At 39.1% G+C, this 23,413-nt stretch overlaps 2 protein-coding genes across 2 annotated transcripts; both read left to right on the top strand.

Moving 5' to 3' along the window:
• Positions 1-3,129: 3,129 nt before the first annotated feature.
• Positions 3,130-5,860, top strand: fgf3 (fibroblast growth factor 3). The gene is made up of 3 exons (XM_030127915.1): positions 3,130-3,888; positions 4,701-4,804; positions 5,118-5,860. The coding sequence occupies exons 1-3, from the start codon at positions 3,645-3,647 to the stop codon at positions 5,499-5,501; spliced, it is 732 nt and encodes a 243-aa protein (XP_029983775.1). The 5' UTR covers positions 3,130-3,644; the 3' UTR covers positions 5,502-5,860.
• Positions 5,861-15,684: 9,824 nt separating this feature from the next.
• On the top strand, positions 15,685-19,571 carry fgf4 (fibroblast growth factor 4). The gene is made up of 3 exons (XM_030160943.1): positions 15,685-16,081; positions 17,770-17,873; positions 19,383-19,571. The coding sequence occupies exons 1-3, from the start codon at positions 15,685-15,687 to the stop codon at positions 19,557-19,559; spliced, it is 678 nt and encodes a 225-aa protein (XP_030016803.1). The 3' UTR covers positions 19,560-19,571.
• Positions 19,572-23,413: the final 3,842 nt, after the last annotated feature.

The raw sequence follows: 23,413 nt of genomic DNA, 5'->3' as shown, positions 1-23,413 counted from the left end.
TACAAGTGACCCTCCTAACACTACCCATGATTCAATCACTTGAATCGACAACCCTGTCCCATAGAAACAGGGTGGTCAACTCAAATACTGCTAAAATATAAAGACACCCACATTACATTTATTCATAAGATAATAATGTTGTGAAATAAGTGGCAAAATGATGATCGTGAACATTAAATTATTATGGTAAAAGATTCATCAAATTGAATTACAATACCATCTAGTTGTGGATTTTCTTTCCTTCATCCAGCTCACCTAACTCCTGCCCATTGTGGAAAGACAAAAGAAATGAAACATCCTTCAATGAGAAATTATATTTCCTGGGGCCAAATGGGAGCTGGGTATCTCTTGTGTATTTTTGTAATCCCACACATCTCATCTGTCTACCTGCAGAGGCAGAGGGCTGACAGTGGAGGTGGGTCGAGTCCACACTGTAGACAACTGACCATAAGGCATTAGATCTAGTGCAGAGAACCAGATTGTAGAGAAAAACTGTCATTTCATGTCAAGACCCAGTGTGACCTTTATGGCAGTTCCTAAATCTCAAAATTTTAACCTTTCTTAAATGATTTATCACAATTTCTTCTAATATTATCCTCTGTATTTTAAATTTTTAAGTGACAATGAGGTATTTGCCTATATTTAGTTCATTGATCATGTAGATGTTCATAAACACTCAGATTGAAGTTGAGGGTTATTATATCAAAAACAGAAAAAACTGACAAAAAAGTGACTTTTTGAGTAAAATATATCATAAACAGAACATAAACCAACCATCTCCATCCACTGTCATTGATCCAACTCCACTGGTGAATCAATGTTGTAGAAGATGAAAGTGTTGCCACGTTCACTATGGAGCTTCTGAATGTCCAAATGGGTCGTATCTGATGGCCATGAAAAGACGACAAACTGTATTTTACACCAATTATTTACATGTACTGATAGGATTAGTGGATCAACAGGTATTAACCCATAAAGACCCAGTGCTACTTTTATGTCAGTTCCCAAATTAAATTTTCTCTATATCTAACCTTCCTCAAGTGATTTACCACAATTTATTATAATATTATCCTCTGTATTTTGCATTTTATCAGTATAAATTAGGTACTTTCCTATATTTAAATCACTGATCATGCAGATGTTCATAAACACTCAGATGAAAGTTGAGGGTTATTATATCAAAAACCAACATGATATCATGAATTGCTTAAGTATACTTGCCACTTTTAACTGGCGTGTTATCTGTATGCATTATAAGCTTTCCATGTGTATGTTCACACTGTGTCAAATACCACGTGATTAGCAGTTAGGGTTAGGGTTAGCAGTTACGGAAATGCAAACTGGAGATCTTGGCGTAAATTGACACAAGATCAAATAATGTTGAATAACACACAAAAGGATGAAAATGCGTATGTATAGCACACCAAATGCCATAAGAAGTGGTGTGACATACAGCGCAATTTCATGAGATTAGTCTGCAAAAACTGAGAAAACTGCCAAAAAAAGTGACTTTTTCAGTAAAATCTATCATAAACTTAACATAAACCAACCATCTCTATCCACTGTCAGTGATCAAACTCCATGGGTTTTATGGTTGATTCAATATTGTAGAAGATGACGGTGTTTCCACATTCACTACGGAGCCTCTGAACGTCCAAATGGGTCATATCTGATGACCATGAAAATATTACGAACTGCATTTTACACCAATTATTCACATATATTGATAGGGTTAGTGAATCAACAGGTATTAAACAGTGATGAATTGGGTCACCAGTAGATTTTTGGGTCTTTATGGGTTTAAAAAGTTCACCTTGAGCCTGTGAGACACATCTGGGTCTGCATGAGGTCTACAATTTGGCAGTAGCACGGTTTCATAACTAAACCTTAAAAAAAAAAAAAAAAACGTAAAAACAACACATTCATCCTGATTTCCAACAGCCTGACGAGTGTATGTGTGTGTGCATGTGTCTCACAAATTGAGAGCGTTTGCCCTGCTTATTGCTGGGATGCTTTGTGGGCGGTGTGGAGGGAGCGTAATTAAAATAGTTTCTGAGAGAAACAGCACACCACATCTGAGGTTCCACCCTCTTCCAGCATTTAACCACATCAAGAGCGTCTCACTTAGAAATGGCCACCAGAACAACCTCTGATACACACGGCTCGGCTGATGTTTTGGTGTGTTGTCTGACTTGGCGAGGGGTCTCCAAGGCATAATGCACACACATTGGTAATTAAAAGAGCTGCCTTTTTCTGATCATCCGGGTAAATAAAGTGACAGAGGCAGCTAGCTGGGTGATGTATGGGAGGGGAAGACAAATTAACCGTCGACTCTCTGGGGGATTCTCAGCAGAGGCCTTCATAGCAGCAGTGGAGCAGCGCCAAAGGGCAGAGAGATTTGTAGATGATGGTGCTAATTACCAGAATGCAAACCATAATGCGACCAAGATGGAAGCAATTTAGGCAGTAGTCATTTAGCCTGCTGCTCTTCCGCCCACCGGCTGCTGCCTAGCCAGAGCCGGGGCATTAGGATGGGAAAAGTCTGGGACAATCTTGTACTCGGGTAGAGGATGAAGAATAACGCAGAGGAGAGGGGCTGTGTGACATTAGGAGTGACAGATCATTAATTTGGGTTTTGTTTCTTAATCTACCTTCAGCAGAAGTGACCCATAATGTTAGCGGACAGGAGTTAGGAAGAAGTAAATACTTGAGAACAACACTAACACAACAAAAAAGAGGCTGCCAGAACCTTAGCTGCTGACACATGAGGTTGTGTTGGGTTTCCTAAACCTGCATCGACACCTCTGAGAGGAACTGGACTTTATCACCACCGAGGAGCTCTGATTATTCACGGCACATTACAAATTTACACAGACTAGATATTGACCTCAGCCTGTGGTGGTAGTGGTGGTGGTGTTGGTTTGTCTGTGAGAACTTTAGTAGCACCTGTTTGAGTGGAATGCATGTATTTAAGGTAGAGGCGGACCACCCAAAAAGTCTGTAAAATCAGCATTATTATTGAATGATTAGAAAAATGCATGTGTGGAATTATGTGTAAGTGTAAAAAATAGGGGGTGGTGAGGTTAAATGTTTGCATTCATACTCAAAGTGGGACAAAAGTGTGAAAATAATGGGTCATTGATTGATCAGGGGCTGCAGTCTTCTTCCTCACCTGTTGCTGTGGCTGGCGCAGGCTCAGCCCTCCTGTATAATTTGGGATGTCTAATTGCTCTTTTAGGAAATTTCAGAAGAGGAGTTCAGAGGAGAGAGCTGTTCCACACTCAGCCACTGTGTAATTTTATCCACGCCGCAGTCTCTCACTTCACACAGGGCTGATACCTTTTGCCTCCCCCTTTCCTTTGTATCAATTGGTCGGAGTTCAGCCTATTGTCGCCACAAGCTTCTTTTATATCTGCGCTCAGTCTGCGCTCAGGCTCTCAGTCAGATCCACGGGAGGGATTTCCAGCACAGACAGGAGCGGATCCCACCTCCGGGGGCGGCGGTGCTGTCGGGTCGGATGTGAGTAGAAGTACAAGGCTGGAGGTCTCCAGCGTCAGGGGCCCCGACACTTTAATGGGACCCCGAGAGCCGGGCAGGAGTTCTCCGTTTTTTCGCCACAATCGTCGCTCCTCGGCCATGCCACAATGCTGATGATACCTCTGCTGGTGTTGCTGAGCCTGTTGGATCCCGTTAGCACCCGGGCGTCCTGCGCCCCGGGCCAGGCCTGCGACCCCCGGCGGCGGAGGGACGCCGGGGGCCGCGGAGGAGTTTATGAACACCTCGGAGGAGCGCCGAGACGCAGGAAACTCTACTGCGCAACGAAATATCATTTACAAATCCATCCAAATGGGAAAATAGATGGATCTTTGGAGGAAAACAACCCGTTTAGTGAGTATTTATAGAGTTTACGCACAACTTTACAAACGCATATCACCAGCTTCTGTGTAATAAAACCTCAAAATTTAAAATCACAATGTAAAGAGAATTAAATTAATCAACATAAATGACAGTAAATTTTACTTTTATAAATGCATGTTTTAAAATATACAGTAATTTACACTAATATAAAAACACGTGGAGGTAATGTTTTTATTTTTATGAGCTCAGGGTGTTAAAAAAATAGTAATAATAATAATAATTCTGATGTGATTAATCTATCAGGATTGATCAGAGTTTAACTGTCAGTTACCCACTGAGGCGCGTCCGTGGAGTCTGTTGACAGAAGTGACTGTGACTGTGTGAAATCATGTCATTGCAAAGCAGCCGACATGCAGGTTAATCTCTATTAAAAGTATCAGCCGAGTGTTAACATCCAGGCGGGACAAAGGCGCTGTCCTAACGGATGTATTTATCTAATCAGCGTCCATTAGAGCCTTTCTACACAGCTCAATGGGCTATTGACTAATCATGCACTGATTAAAAAAGCCAATACACACCGCGAAGAGAACGGAAAGAAGTGACAAGTACAACCGGAAATTCAAGAATTTAAAAATGTGTTTGTGCATGTGTGTGTGTTTTTGCAAAAAAATTTATGGTTTTTATATTTATTTTTTTAAGCCAAAAGAGTATGTGGATTAATGTATAAATGTGCAAACAAAACTTGTTTTTAGTAAATCCACCCATAAATACCTTTTATAGCCTACTAACCATCCTACACACATACATTACACGTGTTTAACAATATGTTTCCTGTATTGCAGGCATCATGGAAATCACAGCAGTGGATGTGGGCGTTGTTGCCATAAAAGGGCTTTTCTCTGGCAGATACCTGGCCATGAATGATAAAGGACGGCTGTATGCTTCGGTGGGTACAGATTTCATCTTGTCATCTAATGTGTCACCTTCACTTCAGCACCGACACAGTGTAGCTTCTGTTTTAAACCCATGCAGGTTAAAAGGCCCCGAACGCATCCCTATATGAGGATTCATTCTCATGTTGTAATGTTACCTGCTGTGAATTTACATGTTTATCTGGTGTGAATTGTTGTATTTTGCTGCTGATTCAGTTCCTGGAGTCCATACAGTGGAAACTCTCCCAGTGTCCCAGGAATGGAAAACACTCCCAAAGCTGCACGACAAATGTGGCTGACTCTTTCTGTTCCTTTTCATTTCCCCAGGACGTTTTCAACAAAGAGTGTGAGTTTGTGGAGCGGATCCACGAGTTAGGGTACAACACTTACGCGTCCCGTCACCACTCCACCGAACAGCCGTTGCCACCAGGAGGCGGCAGCAACAGCAAGAGGCGAGCTAGCGCCAAGCGGCAGTGGTACGTTTCCATTAACGGTAAAGGCCGGCCGAGGCGAGGCTTTAAAACCAGAAGCACTGACAAAGCCTCACTGTTTCTGCCTCGAGTTTTGGGCAACAAGGACCATGAGATGGTGAGGCGGCTAAGGGAGAGTCAGAGCGCACACCACCATACGCATCACCACGGCGGGCGACGCGAACGCCGGAGACGCCGGCATCGCGCCAAGAAAGGAACAGGCCGACGGCTGGAAGACTGAGCAGACTTTAACAGGGGGGAAAGAAAACACTGTGGCCCCTAAGACTCATTCAGACATTGACCCTTTAACTCGGCACATACTGTAGGTTGATGAAGTGGAGGATGCGGAACACTTTGGAACCTGCCGTCTGGATTAGCAGAAGCCTCTGTTGATGCACAAAGAAAAGAAATCCATAGACGAAGGAAGGAACGGACTCCCTGTGTAGGGGCATATTAACTTCAGGAGATGTTAATACACATGAACAAAGTCAACCCAGCTGTTTAATCTTCTTACTGATGTCTGACTTCTTCATAATGTTACTGTCATGTAAACACGTCTTAATATAGATAAAACCATTCGTACTATTTTGTAAAAAAAACCCAAAAAAAAACCTTTGTCTTTTGTCCACGTTGATCACCTTCCTACAGTCATGAAACTTCAACCGGTTTAATTATTGTAAATACAGTATGCATGTACAGTGACTTTATGGATTTTCATGTGTCAAAAGCTGAAATGACAGATTATAATATTTTTAAGTGCTGACAAACATGATGGATATTGAAGAAAAGAAAGGACTTTACACAGCAAAGCACTTTTTCAGATTCACATTAAGAAGCAAAATCAGCTTGAGTTGGGTTCTGGTGTATTTTTTTTGTGACATTATTACAATGTGATAGTCTACTGTAAACTGAAAGAAGTACTTTGTATATTTTACTAATGAGATGAATATTTATTTGGTGCCTGACTGTGCTGTAAGTTATTGATAAGACTATTTCTGCATTTTACCAATGTTGATAATTGTTTCATTTTCACTCACCACCTGTGCCCTCTAGTTCCAACATAAAACACAATGGTACTTACCAAAGAAAACTACTGACTACTTTATTCCATGTCACTGCTTCTCATTTTACTTTCTTTAGTGATGTGTGTTATTATTCTTTACGGTAAATGAATACCGGACACTTCAACTGTGGATCTGATGGGAAGGAAGAAGCTGTCAAACTGCTGTCATTTTTCCACTTGATCTTTTATGAGGTACACAAACTGAGGAGACACTAACCTGAGCAACAAACCTCACTTTGAACAACACAAATATCCCATTAAACTCTAAAATGTATTTTCTTAAGTTGAACAAAAGCCACATTTGTTTAAGTGCTTTTTGATCCACTGAAAGAACTGACAAACCTGACATGATTTTCATCATTCCTCTGTTCTTTCAGCTGCAGCTTTTGCCTAAAACACATAAGAGAACATTTTGTCTTTAACAAAAGTGTGTAACAGCAGGGCTTTAACCTGGTCCTGATGTGCTTTCCTGCTTTTCCTTAATCGCTTTCAGCCAATGTTTTTTAACTCTTGCTCTTCAAATTATAGGACCAGATTTGTAGTGAACTGAAGGTGTAAAAGCTCTGATCCAGTCAATAATGTGAGTGGCCGAGCACAAGGACCACTGAATAGTTTCTCAGGACCTTTTGAGTACTTTATATGGTCAAATAATGACTTGTGGGAAAATCTATTCTATACCCGCTGCAGATATTCCCAATGAGGATTGGACACAGAACTTTCTGTGCTGTGTTTCTCCGGTGTAGCGCTGTAGTAGACAGGTGTGGTTACTACACTAAGTTAGCTGGTTTTGTTAGAACATGGTGGGGGGGTTATGCACTCATAGATGTAACACATCCCCTCCCTCTCTGGCTTTTTACATGTGACATTATCCCGTCCGTTCCGCTGCAGCTCATTTGTTAAAGTGCTGCACCTGTTGCTGCTACACAACGCAGCAGAAACACTAAAAACCACCACCAATGCAAAATTCATCACAAGCAGCGTTCGGACTCTTTTGGATGTTCAGGTTTGCCTTGCCTCACTCTCATCTATAGGTAGCTACATATAAAGCCTTGTCATTCTATACCTGCGGGCTGGGGAGGCTTCCTGGCTCGGACAATAGCTCCTCCCAAGGGGGGCCTGGGAAGCGATGCCGCCTGAGACTTTTGGGCTTTTTTTTTTTTTTTTGAAACACCGACCAAAAGCAGCAGAGTCGATAAACAAGACAGGCCCTCCTGAAAGCAGAAACTGTGTCATACAAAGTGTAACACCTTTGCTATGGCTTGTTATGAATGACAAACTCTAATATTACTCAACAGGAATGCAGGACTTCAGAGACGCGAGGGCCTTTTGTGGCCCCTCTGCCTGCTTGTCTGTTTCATTTAGCCACATTTATCTTCTGAATCTCTCCGTAAATGTCCTTTCTATCCACGACATCCTGCCGAAGGATTTGCCCTACTAAGATTTATCAGCCGGGCAATAAACACTACATTCATCTGTAATATCCGCTGAGCTGATGGGCTGCAGGGATAAGGGCTCCTTGGAGAGCGTTTTAATGTGAATTACATAATAGCTCGATCGTTTTAAGTCCATCCTTCAGAAGGGAAAACACAAAGGATCCCTTTCACCACAGGTTCAGTAACTTACGAGTTACTGGGACACTTACGGGTGTTTTTGGGAAATCTGTGCATAAAACCATGTTAATTTCCAGGTTATCTCTGTTAGGGATCACACTGTTACTAGGACTTTAACAATGATTATTAAACTAGCTACTAATGGTCTACAAATCACTTAGTGTTAATCAGATAATGATTTAATTGTGAAAAATCCATTTGAGTGATTGGCTAAAGGCCTGAGGTGGTCGAAGATATACATAATACTATTATTGTAAAGTTATAAGCATTAAATCACTAATCCATCCATTTTAAACAGCATTTTATAGAACCTAATAGCCAACAATACTCTGTTAGAGTAAATCTCAAACCACAGACATATTTTAGAAGGTGGTAAATACTCAGACTTTAAAACTAATGTAAAAACAGGCCAATGATTCCCAGAAAGAATCACAGTTACCTCCTGTTTAGCCTGGATATAGCATATGTGTTGCACATTTATTTTTTTCCATCTGAAAACACACTTGGTTCTATTAAAGTCATCTCATCATAATGGACTGTGTTTATTCATTGGTTATTATTATCCGGTTAGCTTTGACTTTATTTCAAATTAGCTTCAAAATCAAACAAGAAAAGCATTATATTAAAAAAAAGTCCAACATTTGAAAAGGAACAGGGTGAAGTTTAATTTGTAATCTCCCGCCCCCTTACCCCATCCTTCAGCCTACCCTAAATTCCTCTGTCAGATCCCATAAGTAACTCAAAAATCCTACACATATCAGACTAAATTCTAATTAAGCACAAAACACAAAATTGCTATATATATATCATGTCATTCTAAAATATTTTCCATACAAACTAGTGTGATCATTATTAAATTTGGATTGAATTGTTTTATAGAGATGCAGTGGTTGTAACAGTGTAATGGGTTTGTAGTAGTTTCATGCCTGTTGAAAGTGCATGAGTGTTCATTTGTAGATAGTGACCCCTAGAGGCAGACGGTGGTCATTCTTGCAGAGGCTGGTGGCCCTTTGCCATGTGTAAATGTGCTTCTAATTTGACTCTTAGATTGGCTGAGCTGCTCATTGCCCTCTGCAGGCAACCCACGGTGGAAGGTAAATGCAGATCACATCTAACTGTGTCAGATTAGCAACAGATAAGCAAAAATTACATAAAGTGTTTTTTTCTCTGTAAAATAGAGATCTCAGTCTACACATTAAATATTATGCTTTATTGGTTTTGCACCTGCACAAACACATCTCCATCTCCATCAGTGCTGTAAAGTGAAACCTAAAGCTTCACACAGACACGCTCCAATCTGAGTTTTTCCATTATCTAAACATTGGCGTCAGTGCTACACATAGCAAATTAAAGGTCAAATGCGATACCCTTAATATAAATAAAAGGCATGTTTATTTATGACGTTGCCAGTTTTTTGCAGAGAATTAAATAATGTCGGCAAATCCACCAGTACAAGTCACTTAGTGATTCCAGTCTGGCAGCAGTTCAGTGACTTCAGCTGTCTCGCTGGCCAACATCCAACCGCACTGTGCCAACAATATCAGAGGAAATATCCCTCCTCTTCTGTTTGGATATACAGAACATGACACTGGATATACACATTCACTAACAGGTAAGATGTCTTTTTCACACTTTAAACTGTATGTGACATGAATCTGGCTCGATCTCTGAGTGGAATACTGTGTTATCTGTAATCCTCTGTAACGTGACACTTGAAACAGTTTCACCAGGATTAAGAAGAAATTGAGGAATTATAAAGTGTTCAGAAGGAGAATGGAAGAAAATATCAGATTGAATGCAGCCCTTATAAGTGAATATTAAAATTCACAAAAAGCAACTTATTCCATACGGACCTACTATCAATAATAGAAACATGACTTTCTTTAATGTTTTGTTTGGTATTCATGAACTGTAAGAAGTTGTAAGCACACAGGCTTGGAAATGATAAATAAATAACAGTGAACCAATGCTTGTGTTGAATGTTGAGACATTTTAAGCTCTGAATTGCAGCTGTCACCCAGTGAAACCTAAAACCTCTTTCCCTCAGCATAATTCATTGCGTACATGCAACCTAAAACCACAATGACTTCAGCACAACATAAACAAAAAATAAAGCCGTACATAACTTACAAATATGACTTGAGAGAAACATCTAAGCCTAATTCTTTAATAACGTGATAATAGGAGATTGCAGAACCATGGACAGCGGCAACACCGGAGCCCCACCACCACCACCACCACCACCACCACCCACACACCCCACCCCACCCTGCCCTACCCCGGCCTGCATGGCTCGCAAATGTCTTCAAGCCCTCACAAACCTGACACGACTGCTGGGTCAACCTGGATCAGACTAGCTTTATGATCAGATCGGGTTTTTCTGGACATGCAGTGTTCCTGGAGATGGTCTGGTCAGCTGATCCATCTGGCTCCTGTAGGTCTGCTGCATCCCTTGGATACTGAAAATATTACATGGCCACCTCGAGTATGAGTATGATCAGCCGTCCTGGTGATCAGAAGAATGCATGTTTAAACCATAAGGACCCAGTGTGACATTTGTGGTAGTTCCTAAATGAATTTTTCTCTTAATTTAACCTCCCTTAAGTGGTTTATCACCATTTATTGTAATATTATCTTCTGTACTTTGTGCTTTTTCAGTGAAAATCAGGGATTTTCCAACATTTAATTTACTGATCATGTAGGTGTTCATAAAAGCTCAGATTAAAGTTGAAGGTTATTATATCAGAAATAGAGAAAATTGAAGAAAAAGTGACTTCTTCTGCAAAATCGGTCATTAACTGAACTTTAACCCAGTGTGTCCATCCACTGTCATTGAGCCAACTCCATGGGTTTTACTGGTGAATCAGTGTTGTAGAGGATGACGGTGTTTCCACAGTAACTACAGAGTCTCTGAACATCCAAATGGGTCATATCTGATGACCATGAAAAGGTGACAAACTGTATTTTACACCAATTATTTACATGGATTGATAGGATTAATGGCTCAACGTGGATTACATAGTTTATATCAGTAGATGGATTTGGTAGATGGTGGATGTTTGTGTCTTTACGGGTTAAGAAGAAAAGGTCTCAGAACAAGTAGAGGACTGTTCCTGGATGTTAAATAGTATGTCATCCATTAAAACTCCAGTATCTTAAAGTCTGTTATCTCAATAAATAGTCCTCAGGGGCTAGAGGTTAGTATAGCATTTTCAGAGTGTCAATTTAACTCTTAGAGAGTTGAATTTAACTCTGTTTCAGAAAACATTTGGTCCCACACAAAATTAGAGTAAAATTTACTCTATGACCAGTGTCAAATTTTCAGAGTTAATTCTACTCAATTCAATGTCAAAATTAACAATAAAATGTGCAAAAATATTTAACACTGGTGTTTTCACACTATTAGCGTAATATGATTACACTTTATAGACTTATTTTTACTCCAAATTTAGTTTAAAAATGACTATAATTTGTTAATATTGAAAGAATGTAGAATAGCAGAGAAATGTTTTTCAAAAATTTCTTGAGATGGCTCTTCAATTGGTAATACTAGATTAGGTGTATTATTATTTGTCACTAAGTTTAAAGGGAGATAAGTCACTCCGTGTCATTTGACCATTCCATAAACTGCCTTTCATTTACAAGAGTCAAGTCCTCATAATAATAACAATATATCTATGGCATCATACTTACGATCAGGTAACCAATTGTTCTGCATAACTGGTTTGACTAATGGTGTCACATTAATAATAATTAAAAAAAAAAAAAAAAAAAAAAAAAAACATAAAAAGGCCAATAAACGTTGTAAAACAAACATATTGACTTAAATAAACATTAACACAAACCCCCACTTGAACCCCTGCACATAAAACAGAACAAAATGAGTAAAATGTCCAGTACCCACAATGCAATGCGGCAGACTGGCACTAATCATCACTCTGTAGAGTTGAATTTTACACTGCATCTGTGCAGAAATTTAAACTGACTTTTAACTCTACGGTTAGAGCTGGCTTACTCTCCACAGAGCTGTAAATACTCTATTTAGGTTAAAATAGTTTGACTCTGAAATACTGACACTGCATTTTTTACAGTGCAGGAAGCTGATTATTTTCACTCAAAGGTTCAATTGGTCATTGATCCTGGAATCCATCAGTTGTTCTGGAAATGAAGAATCCCCTCTGTCTTCCCAAAAATTCAGAGTTTCCCAAACATTTTTTTCTTTGGGCCTTTTGGAAACAAATTATGACTAACTGATTTACAATAACCACTGTATAAATCAAGTTGTGCATAGAAGATTCTTGGCCATTTTTACCACAGTTTCTGCATCATTTTAGGTAAATATTTGTGGCATTCCATTTCATACATTTTGTAAATTTGTTTCATTGTCATTTAATTTACTGCATCTACTTCCAGTGACTGAGTTAGAGACTTTATTCATGTGTTGTAACCATACAATGTTAATCATAAAGTTTTCAGACACATTCCACTTTCTATTCCTATTTCTACACATCAGTAACTTTATCTATCAAGAAAAAATGAAATTGTTAAGATCATTTTGTGAAAAGAAATAAAAGTATTTCATTTAAACTTCATGGGCAAAGGTGTATTTATGTTTCAATGTTTTAAAGCATGTTTTTAAAAGTACTGAATGTTTCTTCAATTATTTACACTTTTAATCTAATGTGAAGGAGTGTCATACATTTGTTTGTTTTATTGAAGAGAGGAAAAACACTAGAGCCTGAACCTCAAGATACCTTTATCTGGTCCGATATATTTAAAGTACTAATGGCTGAAATAATGTTAAAAAAACAAAAAAACAAAGTTGTGATTTATTAAATGCATATCTCTGAAATGACTGGTTTACCGTAATATTACAAGGTTATGTTGAAATGGCAAAAAGGTCAGAAATGTTCATTTATGGACAAATTTGCTCTTCCAATTATTTCGTGATAAGGTCTGGTGTAAATTAGGCTGCAGTGGTTTATCATTTTACAAAGCTGTAGGAAAATGTTTGTAATGTGTCTCGCTTGTGATAATTATTCTCCCTCTGGGGATCAATAAAGTAAACTTACTGTCATTTTATAGAGATACACATTTAATAAATCACAACTTTTCGATATGATGAACAATTAAAATATAGAACAAAATACACACATTTAGGCAGAGTTAACTTTTCATGTGTTTTATTGGTGTTTTTTAGTGCTTGATATCTAAATTTATTTCACCAGATAAAATACCTCTCCTGTGGCTCATAGCCAGATATGCAATTTGTCACAGAAATCCAAGAGTCTTTAAGTTGTTCTGGAAATGAGGGAGTTTAGTTTCAGTTGTTTTTGAAGGTTCCTTGACCCATTGTATGTGTGAAGATTTAAGTCCATAAATTCACCTGGAGGTCCAGATTCATTCCATTTTAACCCTTTATAGGGCAGTCATTGAAATACTCTGAAATTCAATATTCCAATCTTAGTGTGTTACTGGACATCGTCATTTACTGCAACGTTGGTTGCCAAGACAACAGTCTTTCTTATCTTGCCATAAAACATCTGAGCAGCACTTGCTAAAAAGTAAACAAAACAAAAATTACTCATATTCACTATTTACAACTTCAAAATTTCTACAAAATTTCTCTGAATCACTGTATTGTGTTATAAAAACCAACATGCTTCTTGATTTGGGACTTGCCCAAAATTTAATGTTTGCGGAAATTACCAAAAATAGTTAATGAATGCATTGGTAGTAGTCTTAAGACTATTGATGATTCATTCAGTATCATATTAGTTTATTCTTTGTTTATTCTTTATTGAGGATCCTCATTAGCTGACGCACAAATGCTAGGCTAGTCTTCCTGGGATCCCCTAAAATAAAAAAAAAGTTCAGGATGCAAAATCACAATCCACAGATCCAGTTACAGTAAACAAGAAAGGACAAGGAGAAGAAGAAAGAAAAATTCAATTCAAAAAGTTGTCCTGCAGGGTCAAGTTGATTGCTTATCCTGGGGGTCCAATGGTTGATCATTTATAAAGTTAGTTCTGGAGTTACAGGGGTAAAGCATTAGTTCTGGAGGTCCAGGAGTTGGTCGTTTGTTTTTGAGGTCCACAGATTGACAGTTTGAGTTGAAGGTTCTAGCAACTTATCGACACGTACATCACGTATAAATTAAAAGCAATTGACTGTCTTGCTTTTCCTAAAACTTGAGCAGGAGTTCTGTGACGGTTTGACGGACCCTTATCTCTCTGCTGGGACATCCTGAAGCTCCCTTGGTCCACCAGGCCGGGTCATGGAGGTTGGCCGGTCTGTCAGCCATCTTTGGGACTTGGTAGTAATCAATCAGGGGCCTCAACGCCACAGGGTTGTCTCTGAGTTCTGCCTGCATTCACTGAGCCATTTTGCAGCATACAAAGAAACAGTGTTGTTGTACATTGAGGATCAGCCGAATGTGAACGTGAGAAAACGTTTCATGCGTGGTCAATGAGGAGCAGGATCTAGCCACCCCAGAGATCAAAGAGCCCCTGTCTGAACGCTGACAGAGAGGGGAGACTCTGAGTGGACCGACATACAGATAAATAATGGGCTGCTGTCCAGAGAAGGTAAATGTTAGTGCTCAACATAGATTTAGCAAGGATAATAGCAATGATGAAATAGTGAAATAAAAGGAGGGTACCCTATTTAGTTTGGTTTATTTCAGTGAACATCAAAAGCAGTGCACCAGTGGATCTGAATGACTGTCAAGGATGACACATCAAAGACATACTGCCATGACACCAGTGGGTTATCATAATACGAATAACAAATCATTTCAAGAAAAATGCATTGTTTCAGAGGGACAGTCATCTTCTGCTGCCATTAAAACACTTCACTGCACACAGATTGTAAAGTCAGATATTCTGAAAATACAATAGATTTGCACAGAAGAAGACAAATCACCATTACTAAAGATTATTGTCATGTATGATAAAATTACAGGCAACTAATTTAAGTCTTTTTTTTTTTTTTTAACTCATGAACATGTGGCGTCAGGTCAGGTAAACTTTCAAGCATGCATTTCCTGTAAACAATAACCAAAATATATTGTCATGTCATGCACATTTGATTAGATTCCTTATAAATACGGATGCTCTGATGCTACACATGACAGTTGGCAAACTTGTCAAGAGTCTGGATTTGAACTGAGACCCCAGTGTGTACAGTGTGTAAAGCCTTGGCCAACAATGACAACACACTTATCACGCAGCAAACTCTTTATTTAGTCTTACCATTGTTTTCTATAAGGGCCCGGGGCATGATTTCCCCTCAACCAGTCTTGAGTTAGCGCTTTTTTTTCATTTGGTTGAATTGGTCCTGTGTTTTTTCCTGTTATTGTTCATTTATAGAACTGTCTCCTGTCTCGACACCACGGTCTGTTAACTTGGCCGTTTCCTATTTTACATCCTCCCATACATAAATTATGATATTCTGCTGCTGATAATGAGAGCTCCGGACAAAGAGGCCTTTTCTATCATTATAACGTTTGGATTCATTTATTTTGCGCAAACTCCTGCCTCTGCTCTCAGATAAGACAGCTGTTATTATTTGATTTCAATGAGGCCTCGGGTCTGTTTGCTGACTGTGAAAGTGCAGTTTGTAGATTTCTTCTAAGTGTGGGGCTGTGATGTAATGTGTCTGCAGGTATAAATATAGAGGCATGGCTGCACCGCGTACATGCAGATCAATGTCGTTCGGACGCTGAACTCAGTGCGCCTGTCGGTCTGGGAATGAGCGCAACTTCCACACGCTCCTCTCTGCCGCGCCGCTGCTTCTTCTTTCTCTTCTCGCTTCATTGGAAAGGCAAACGCCGGGAGGCTGCTTTCAGAGCCAGACCCGGGATGGGCTCTCTGGCGGCCCTGCGGACCGTCCTGGTCCTGGGCCTGGTGACCGGGCTGGCGGGATGCGCCCCGGGCCTGAACAGGACGGCGGACCGCTGGGAGGCCCTCTACTCCCGGTCCCTGGCGCGGATCCCAGGGGAGAAGCGGGAGGAGATCCGGCGGGACAGTGACTACCTCCTGGGTATTAAAAGGCTGAGACGCCTGTACTGCAACGTGGGAATCGGCTTCCATATTCAGGTGTTACCGGATGGTCGAATAACGGGGGTGCACAACGAAAATCGCTACAGTAAGTTGAGTTAATCATTCAATAATTAAAAAAAAAAAAAAAAAAAAAAAAAAAGTTAGTTTAACCTTTAACTATTTTTGTCACAACTTCCAAATAATTATTATTACTTTGTCTTTCCCAAGTGATTAATGATCATTATTATAAAATCATCCTCCGCATTTTGCATTTTTCACTCAAAATCATGTATTTTCCTATATTTAATTCTTTGATCATGTAGATGTTCATAAGAGATTAGAGTCAATTCAAAGGCTATTATATCAAAATAGAGAAATCGGAAGAAAAAGTCATTTTTTCAACAAAATCTATCATTAACTGAACAAACAACAAAAAACAAACTTCTACAACCACTGTCATTTGTCAAATTACATGGGAATTTCTGGTAAATAAATGTTTGAAACGATGATGGTGTTTCCACGTTCACTATGGAGCCTCTGAACGTCCAAATGGGTCATATCTGATGACCATGATGAGATGAGAAACAGTATTTTACCTGAATTATTTACATGTATTGATAGGATTATTGGTTCAGAAGGTATTAATCATTTTGCTTTTGGTCAGCAGTGAATATTTGTATCTTTATGGGTTAATGAGCTTTTGATAAAAACCATTTTGAGTTCAGATAAAACACTATTTGGTTAGTATTTGGTACCTGTCCACCTGCAGCCCTGACCTCACTGCCAACATCTGGACTCCTGCCGTAGTGCCGTTGAGCAAAGGTGCCGGTGCTTTCCGCCTTATGTGAAACCAGAGCCCGCTGTGATCCAGGCCAGCTTCCAGCCAGCTCCTAAAGTTAGGACACAGCATAGATCCATCTGTTAGGACAGATTAACCCCAGCGGTCCGGCCTATGCACCACAGTCCCCACATTCACAGACATGAAGAATAACAAACATTTATTTACTCTGAATGTCACATGTTAATCCCTGTCATCCCTGTTGCTGAATTGTGGTCCTATTAAAGTGACAATAAGCCCAGCGCTGGCATCAACAGGAAACTTCAGGGAACTTACAGCTTGTTGTTTTGTGCTCCCTCTGGACTATTTTGAGACAAGGCATAAAAATTCAAGCAGATACATTACACAAAATCTCAGTGAGGAATCCAAGACACTGTAAAGCATTTTAAATGATAGCAGGGACAAAGAATCACAGGCTTCTACCAGCTTGTCAAGGCTGAACTAGAAAAACTCCATCAGCAGGGGATGAGTCAACCTGCAGCTTTCATTTAATGCTGCTTATCTCCGAAAAATGCCACACGTCTGCTTCTAAATAGATGCTTTTTGGTCTGTTAGTTAATCATTGCTGTAAATTCTTGCGCTCAAACCTCACATGAAGTGTTAATTTATTGTAGGAAACCCACTAAGTACTATTTAAAGTCACACAAATTATTCTATTATCTTTACGCAAATTCTATTCATGCTTCGGAAAAGTAATAACTTTTTTCTGAGATGAATTTGTGAGCCTATTTGAAACAGTATCAGTCATCAAATTCAATAAAATTCAACAAAAATGACCTAAGCATCAAAATGCAAACACAGTAATCATGTTTAGTACAAGATTTAAGGCTTAGAGCTAGATTCTAGTGGCTGAATGACCTGCTCATCCTCTGGGACACATACTGCACAGTCCTGTTGTCTCTGTTGATGTGTCCATCAGGTTCTTTGTTTTTATGTGGGTGGTTTGTTTCCTCCAGGTCTTCTGCAGATCTCTCCGGTAGAGAGGGGAGTGGTGACTCTGTTGGGTGTTCGTAGCGGACTCTTTGTGGCGATGAACCGGAGAGGAAAGCTCTACGGATCTGTGAGTGGATCAGACCGTCTCCTCATCACCTGTCTTAAAAAAACACACCTTTCACGACAGCTGAAATAAAATCTCAGCTTCACTACAGATTCATTTTCAAAGGAGCCACATATATCCTATCCTATATATCAAAGGAATTAGATTTGACAAAAAGTATTTTAGAAGTATTCATGTCATTAGTTCCCTTCCCTGCCCTCCCAATGGCCTCACTTTTTAGACAATATACTCAAAAAAAGTTTAAATTGATGTTGAAATGATGTTCCTCCTTTACCCATTCATAAATCCTTTATTATTGTATTTATTGTCTATTTCTTAAACCAATTATTGTTCATTCTAAACTGATTGAACTCATTTTAACTACATTTCCTCGATGCAGATTGTAAATTTCCTCGAGGTTTTGACCACGTGACATAATGACATCGGTGAAAAAGTCTTATACATTAGTGACAATGAAGCCAATCCTAAAATTAAAGACTCAAACAGAACACTTGCAAAAGAACACTTTTAGTGTAGGTTAAAGCATTAAATCAGTGGCATTTAATTGTCTCAAAGAAAGGCGTGTTCAGAGGATGCTGTAACACCTTATGTAAAGTTATTAAAATAAGTTGCATGAGACAAACAGAAACTGAATGTCAATAAATACTATAAATAAGATGTAATTGTTGTGAAGCAGGTGGTTGTATATGACTTATAATATATATACATATTAATCTATAGACTGTATGAGAATAAAGAGTAAAAAAGTGAGATAGAATAACAACACTTTCTGATGTGACATCTGATTTAAAGAAGTCATTTTTTGCTGTATAAACCTGGAACAGCTTGAATTAAGTTCCACAGTAATAAAAATTTACCTCCAATGTGTCTGTTAATAAAATGGCCTGATATTTTTTGTATGCACATGTAATAATCATAAACTCAAGCCTCTGTTTACATATGTGGTTCACAGTAACAACTATTTTTCTGCAGAGTTGACTGTTTTTGATTCAGCTGTGCCATTAATACAGTCTTTCACTCACTAAGACATGTGTTAGGTTTTCATTTTGCTGCAAATTATGTTAAACACTAGTGTGTAAGTAGGTAGTAATTACAAAGAATCTGGACAATAGCTCATACACAGAATGGTTTCATGAACAGAAACCAGTCCAGATGTGGGTTACGAAGTACAAAGTGTGGGAAAACAGCACAGTCCCATATTCAACATGTAAGAACTGAACAAAACCATATGAACACCAACTAACAGGCTATTATTTCACCAAATGAGAGTAAATAATACAATCATAATCAGGCCATGGTGTCTGCAGTCCTGCCTGTCTCACATCATTCACCATCTCACAATCTTTTTTGTACAATAGCCCCGCCGTCATAAATAATGCAATTGTTTGATCGCTATCACAAGGAACAATTCAGACCTTCAGACCTCAGTCCCCCTCCATCTTTGTTTTGTCTCTCCAAACCTCTAACAATCGTCATTTTTGACTGATCCCTGTCCCTTCTTTTCTCTTTCAGTTACACTACAACAATGAGTGCAAGTTCAGGGAGAATCTCCTGGCCAACAACTACAACGCCTACGAGTCGATGGCCTACCCGAGGATGTACATCGGCCTGAGTAAGAACGGCAAAACAAAAAGAGGAAACCGAGTGTCACCAGCCATGACGGTGACACATTTCTTGCCAAGAATCTAGTGGCCTCATAAATAGACTTCACCTCAAATATGGAGACGGAGGAAGGGGGAACTCCGAACCGTGATGCACTTTCACTCTAAGCTATATGCAAGTGTATCATATCTGATTTTTTTTTTTTTTTTTTTGCAATGTATATAGTAGTTTTTTTTATTTATGTTTAACGGCGGTTTTGTATTTTTTTAAGCGGGTTTGTCTTCACTGTGGGTGGGTAAGAGGGGATCAGAGATGCTGATAATATTATTATTATTTATGTTCTCATGTTGTAATTTATCTGACATTTGCTGCTATTGAACGGATGTGGATCTTCTTTGCACTGATGGGAAAACATGCGACAGTGCTCGGGAGGCATTTGCAGCGTCATTCGGAATCTACAATTGGAAAACAGGATCTTTTTCATGTCTTAACCCGACGGTAAAAGAGACCTAGGCCGCGAATGTCTTTGGTGTCAGGAGTGGCACTGATTGCCCAATGCTCCGGCTCTTTTGTGTGGCACTGGAGTCTAATTGAAACAGTATCATTTTACTGCTGGCAAGAGAGAGAGAGAGAGAAAGAGAAGTGGGGAGGAGAGACGAGGAGAGGAGGCGGGGTGGGGGGGGATCGAAGAACCCCCAACCTCCACTGGTCTGTTTATAGCTCTGACAGAGGGGGGTGGGGGGTGAACTCTGAACTTTTCTGCCGTCAATCTCAGTCAGATCTATAAGACTGCCGATAGAGAGAGGCATCCTCTCTGACATTATATAAGTGGGGAATTTGGGAGTTTAAAGGCAAGGTCAAAGTGCTGAAATGCTACGGGGAAACTGTAGCCTTGACTGCGGAATCGGGCTATTCTTTATGTCAAGTTATTTCTGATTGTCTGCTTGCTGCTGCCCTAGAATAAGTAAGTCTGTCTCATTGGTGGGTTGCAGGTTGTTTAGCAACATTGCTCCGCCCGGGGGAGGTTGACAGATATTTGTGTCATTGCCAGTTTTTTTGCTAAAATTAGTTTTTCCTAGAAAATGTAACATACTCATTGATCTTTGCCAGTATTTAAAGATTTAGTGTGTGAGATTTAGTGACATCTAGTGGTGGAGTTGAAGATTGCAACCCACTGAACCCTTCACCCCCACCTAATTTACGGTGACTGCAAAAAACATGGAAAATTATTTATTAGAAACATTGTTTGTTTCACTTGTTGCAGACTTTTTAGATAAGTGGATTAACTCTGGTCTACACTTTAGCATGATAGATAATATTAATGCACATTAACATTAACTTCCACCCCCTTTACATAAAAAAGAAGAAGTCTATTTTGAGATACGTAGAAACATGGTGGTGCAATATGGTGAACTATTCACAACTCATTATAAGGTAACGAAAACAGTAATTCTTGCAAAACCATTTTTAATGAATGTTATATACCAATTCACCCAGTCGATGCACCTAAATCTTGCACAATGGACTTTTAAAAGCATAATATAACATATGTGAAGAAATATATATATAAGATTATTTTTTTCTTTTTACGCCATTTGATAACATAGATTTAAAAATTAGCACCCTCCCAGACTTTCTCAGTTGCCTAAATCCATGATAACAAGTTGTGAAAATCCATTCTTTCTTCTAAATACCTGTTTTCTGCTCCTGAAACAGGGTGTAACATCTAGCTCAAAAATGCAGCCTAAAATCAACAAATTACCAGCAGACTCCATATAAACAAAAATACTGTATAACTATTACACAAAAAAAAGAAAATGACAGATTTTAACATTAAAACACACACTTATGTCACCTAAGGTTAAACTAAAAAGGCAAACTTGCTTATGACTAATGATGCTTAATGTAGAGATTTTTTTTTCTGCTAACCCAGTAGTTAGCATTAGTTCTTTCATTCTCTCTCTCTTCTCTCTTTTTTTTTTTTTTAAAGAAGATAAGCTCCAAAGTAAGCGTTTTTGTTTCCTCATAAATGAATGAATTTCAGGATATCTGATGTGTAAGTAAGTAAACTGCTAATTTTACAATACTAATAATTTTCATGTTAGTTGTCACCATTAATTATCTAAGCTGCAGGTGGATTTTACACACTTATCTGTTCTTCTAAAACCTTTAGATGATCTGATCTCATTGTAAGTAGAATAAATACAACACAAAACAAGGCTGTAAATGCTGTAAAGTGAGCAGGTGTATTTTTGTGTAGTCATGATAGCATTTAGCTGTTGGTTAGCAACCACTTTTTTGAGACACTTACGTTTCAAAAGGTATCTGCTTAAATTATGTCATAGAACATAACATGAAAATGTCTTAAGTTTGTGTTCACCATAGACCTTATTTGACACTTTCTTACCAAAAACCCACTAACTTCAAGATGTTATAAATGCTAACTCTCTTGCAGCTTAACATTTTTAGTTTGTGACAAAGAATCAATAATTCCAACTCAAATGTAACGTAAACACAGTCCAGGGTTTCATTTTCCCATATTGCCTTTTATGGTGGCTGTTGACTTTGTTTCTCTGTAAAGTCACTTAAAATGCTTTGGTCTAAGGGTCTAAGTCTCGTGAAGGACAATCTTCCCTCAGTTTTTTAAAATAATTTCTCAGGCTATACATCAGTGTCATTTACTAAGTGCATTTCCTTCCACAGTGACAAACAACAACAACACACTCAGGATGAAACAAATACAGTTTCTCGAGGATACAAATTTTGGAATAGTTCCGGTACAATCTATTTCCAATTGCTTGTTTATTTTATTTACCCTCTTCACAGGCTGTACTTTAACTTCCCAGTATTAGCTGCGTTTACTGTGCTTGTTTTCTCAGACACTTTCCTCCTTGTATTTGTCCCTTCAGAGTCTCTCTGTCTCTCTGTGAGTCCAGCTCTGGTGGCCATGTTGTCCTAGTTGCGCCTTGTCACGTTCCAGCTATCTTTATCCAGTGATTTACTTTTAGAAAGGATAATCATGGGAGAAATATTTACGGACAGCTGTTGGACTGTACTATATGCTAGGGCCAGTAACCCTATATTTTTCTTTATATATTTTGTAAATATAACCTCTATGTAACTGAAGGTGCTGGTATTCCTTTCGGGGGGAGGACAGTTTTAAACCAATAGAGCTGGGTGGGAATTGGTGCCATGTGTTTGATTGAAAATCCATCAATCACCCATAACCAAGGGACTTGTGAGAGACAGGTGACCACATCTTATTCTTTTTCAGCTTTTCTTTCTGTTTTTTGTATCTAGACCTTTTGTTTGAAATGGTTTCGATCTTAGTTTCAACATTCCACACATGATAGCGCATCACTGAAACCGGCCGAACCAAAATGGAGGAGCGTTTGATTGATTTGATTGATTGGACTGGTTTTATTGGTCGAGCATAGGTGCCTTCGTTCAGGGTGATGATGCATTAGTGCAGAGGCCGGCTACACTGCATGCACACGCCGGGTATTAAGTTGCAAATAGCTCAAGCAAATATCATGCAAACTGTCACTGTCGTGGCTTTAGGTTCCTGCAAACCGGCATGGATATGGAGGCAGATCCCAGCAGTGCAGTGTTGTCAGATACATCCGGATACTTACATTTTCCAAATAAGTACAAAAGCTACTGTGTGCTTGTCTTAAAATATCTCTTGTTACAATGTCCTTAGTGAAATCTACATCTCAGCAGGTCAGCGATGATGTGTGCAGGTATAGTGTTGTGTCTGGTGCTCACAGATGTGCATCGGCGTTCTCCGGTATCACTGCTTTGCATGACAGGCATCATGTTTACAGTAGATTACCCTTGTGCTTTCTGTCACTGACCCAGGACCAGCCCTCTACTCCGGCTGCTCGTTTGGTTATCAGTCCAAGCAGCACCGCTGTAGCTCTTAAGTCAGCAGTCTGGAA

This window comes from Sphaeramia orbicularis, chromosome 3, assembly GCF_902148855.1.
Source record: "Sphaeramia orbicularis chromosome 3, fSphaOr1.1, whole genome shotgun sequence".
Lineage (NCBI taxonomy): Eukaryota > Metazoa > Chordata > Actinopteri > Kurtiformes > Apogonidae > Sphaeramia > Sphaeramia orbicularis.
The sequence above is the reverse complement of the archived record's forward strand: the minus strand, read 5'-3'. Positions and strand labels throughout refer to the sequence as shown.

Bases quoted from the DNA above. Each gene is read 5' to 3' on its own strand.
- fgf3 (XM_030127915.1), top strand. From the start codon at position 3,645: ATGCTGATGATACCTCTGCTGGTGTTGCTGAGCCTGTTGGATCCCGTT. The intron at 3,889-4,700 runs GTGAGTATTTAT...CCTGTATTGCAG, and splicing joins GGAGGAAAACAACCCGTTTA to GCATCATGGAAATCACAGCA. The intron at 4,805-5,117 runs GTGGGTACAGAT...TCATTTCCCCAG, and splicing joins AAGGACGGCTGTATGCTTCG to GACGTTTTCAACAAAGAGTG.
- fgf4 (XM_030160943.1), top strand. From the start codon at position 15,685: ATGAGCGCAACTTCCACACGCTCCTCTCTGCCGCGCCGCTGCTTCTTC. The intron at 16,082-17,769 runs GTAAGTTGAGTT...TGTTTCCTCCAG, and splicing joins GCACAACGAAAATCGCTACA to GTCTTCTGCAGATCTCTCCG. The intron at 17,874-19,382 runs GTGAGTGGATCA...TTTCTCTTTCAG, and splicing joins GAGGAAAGCTCTACGGATCT to TTACACTACAACAATGAGTG.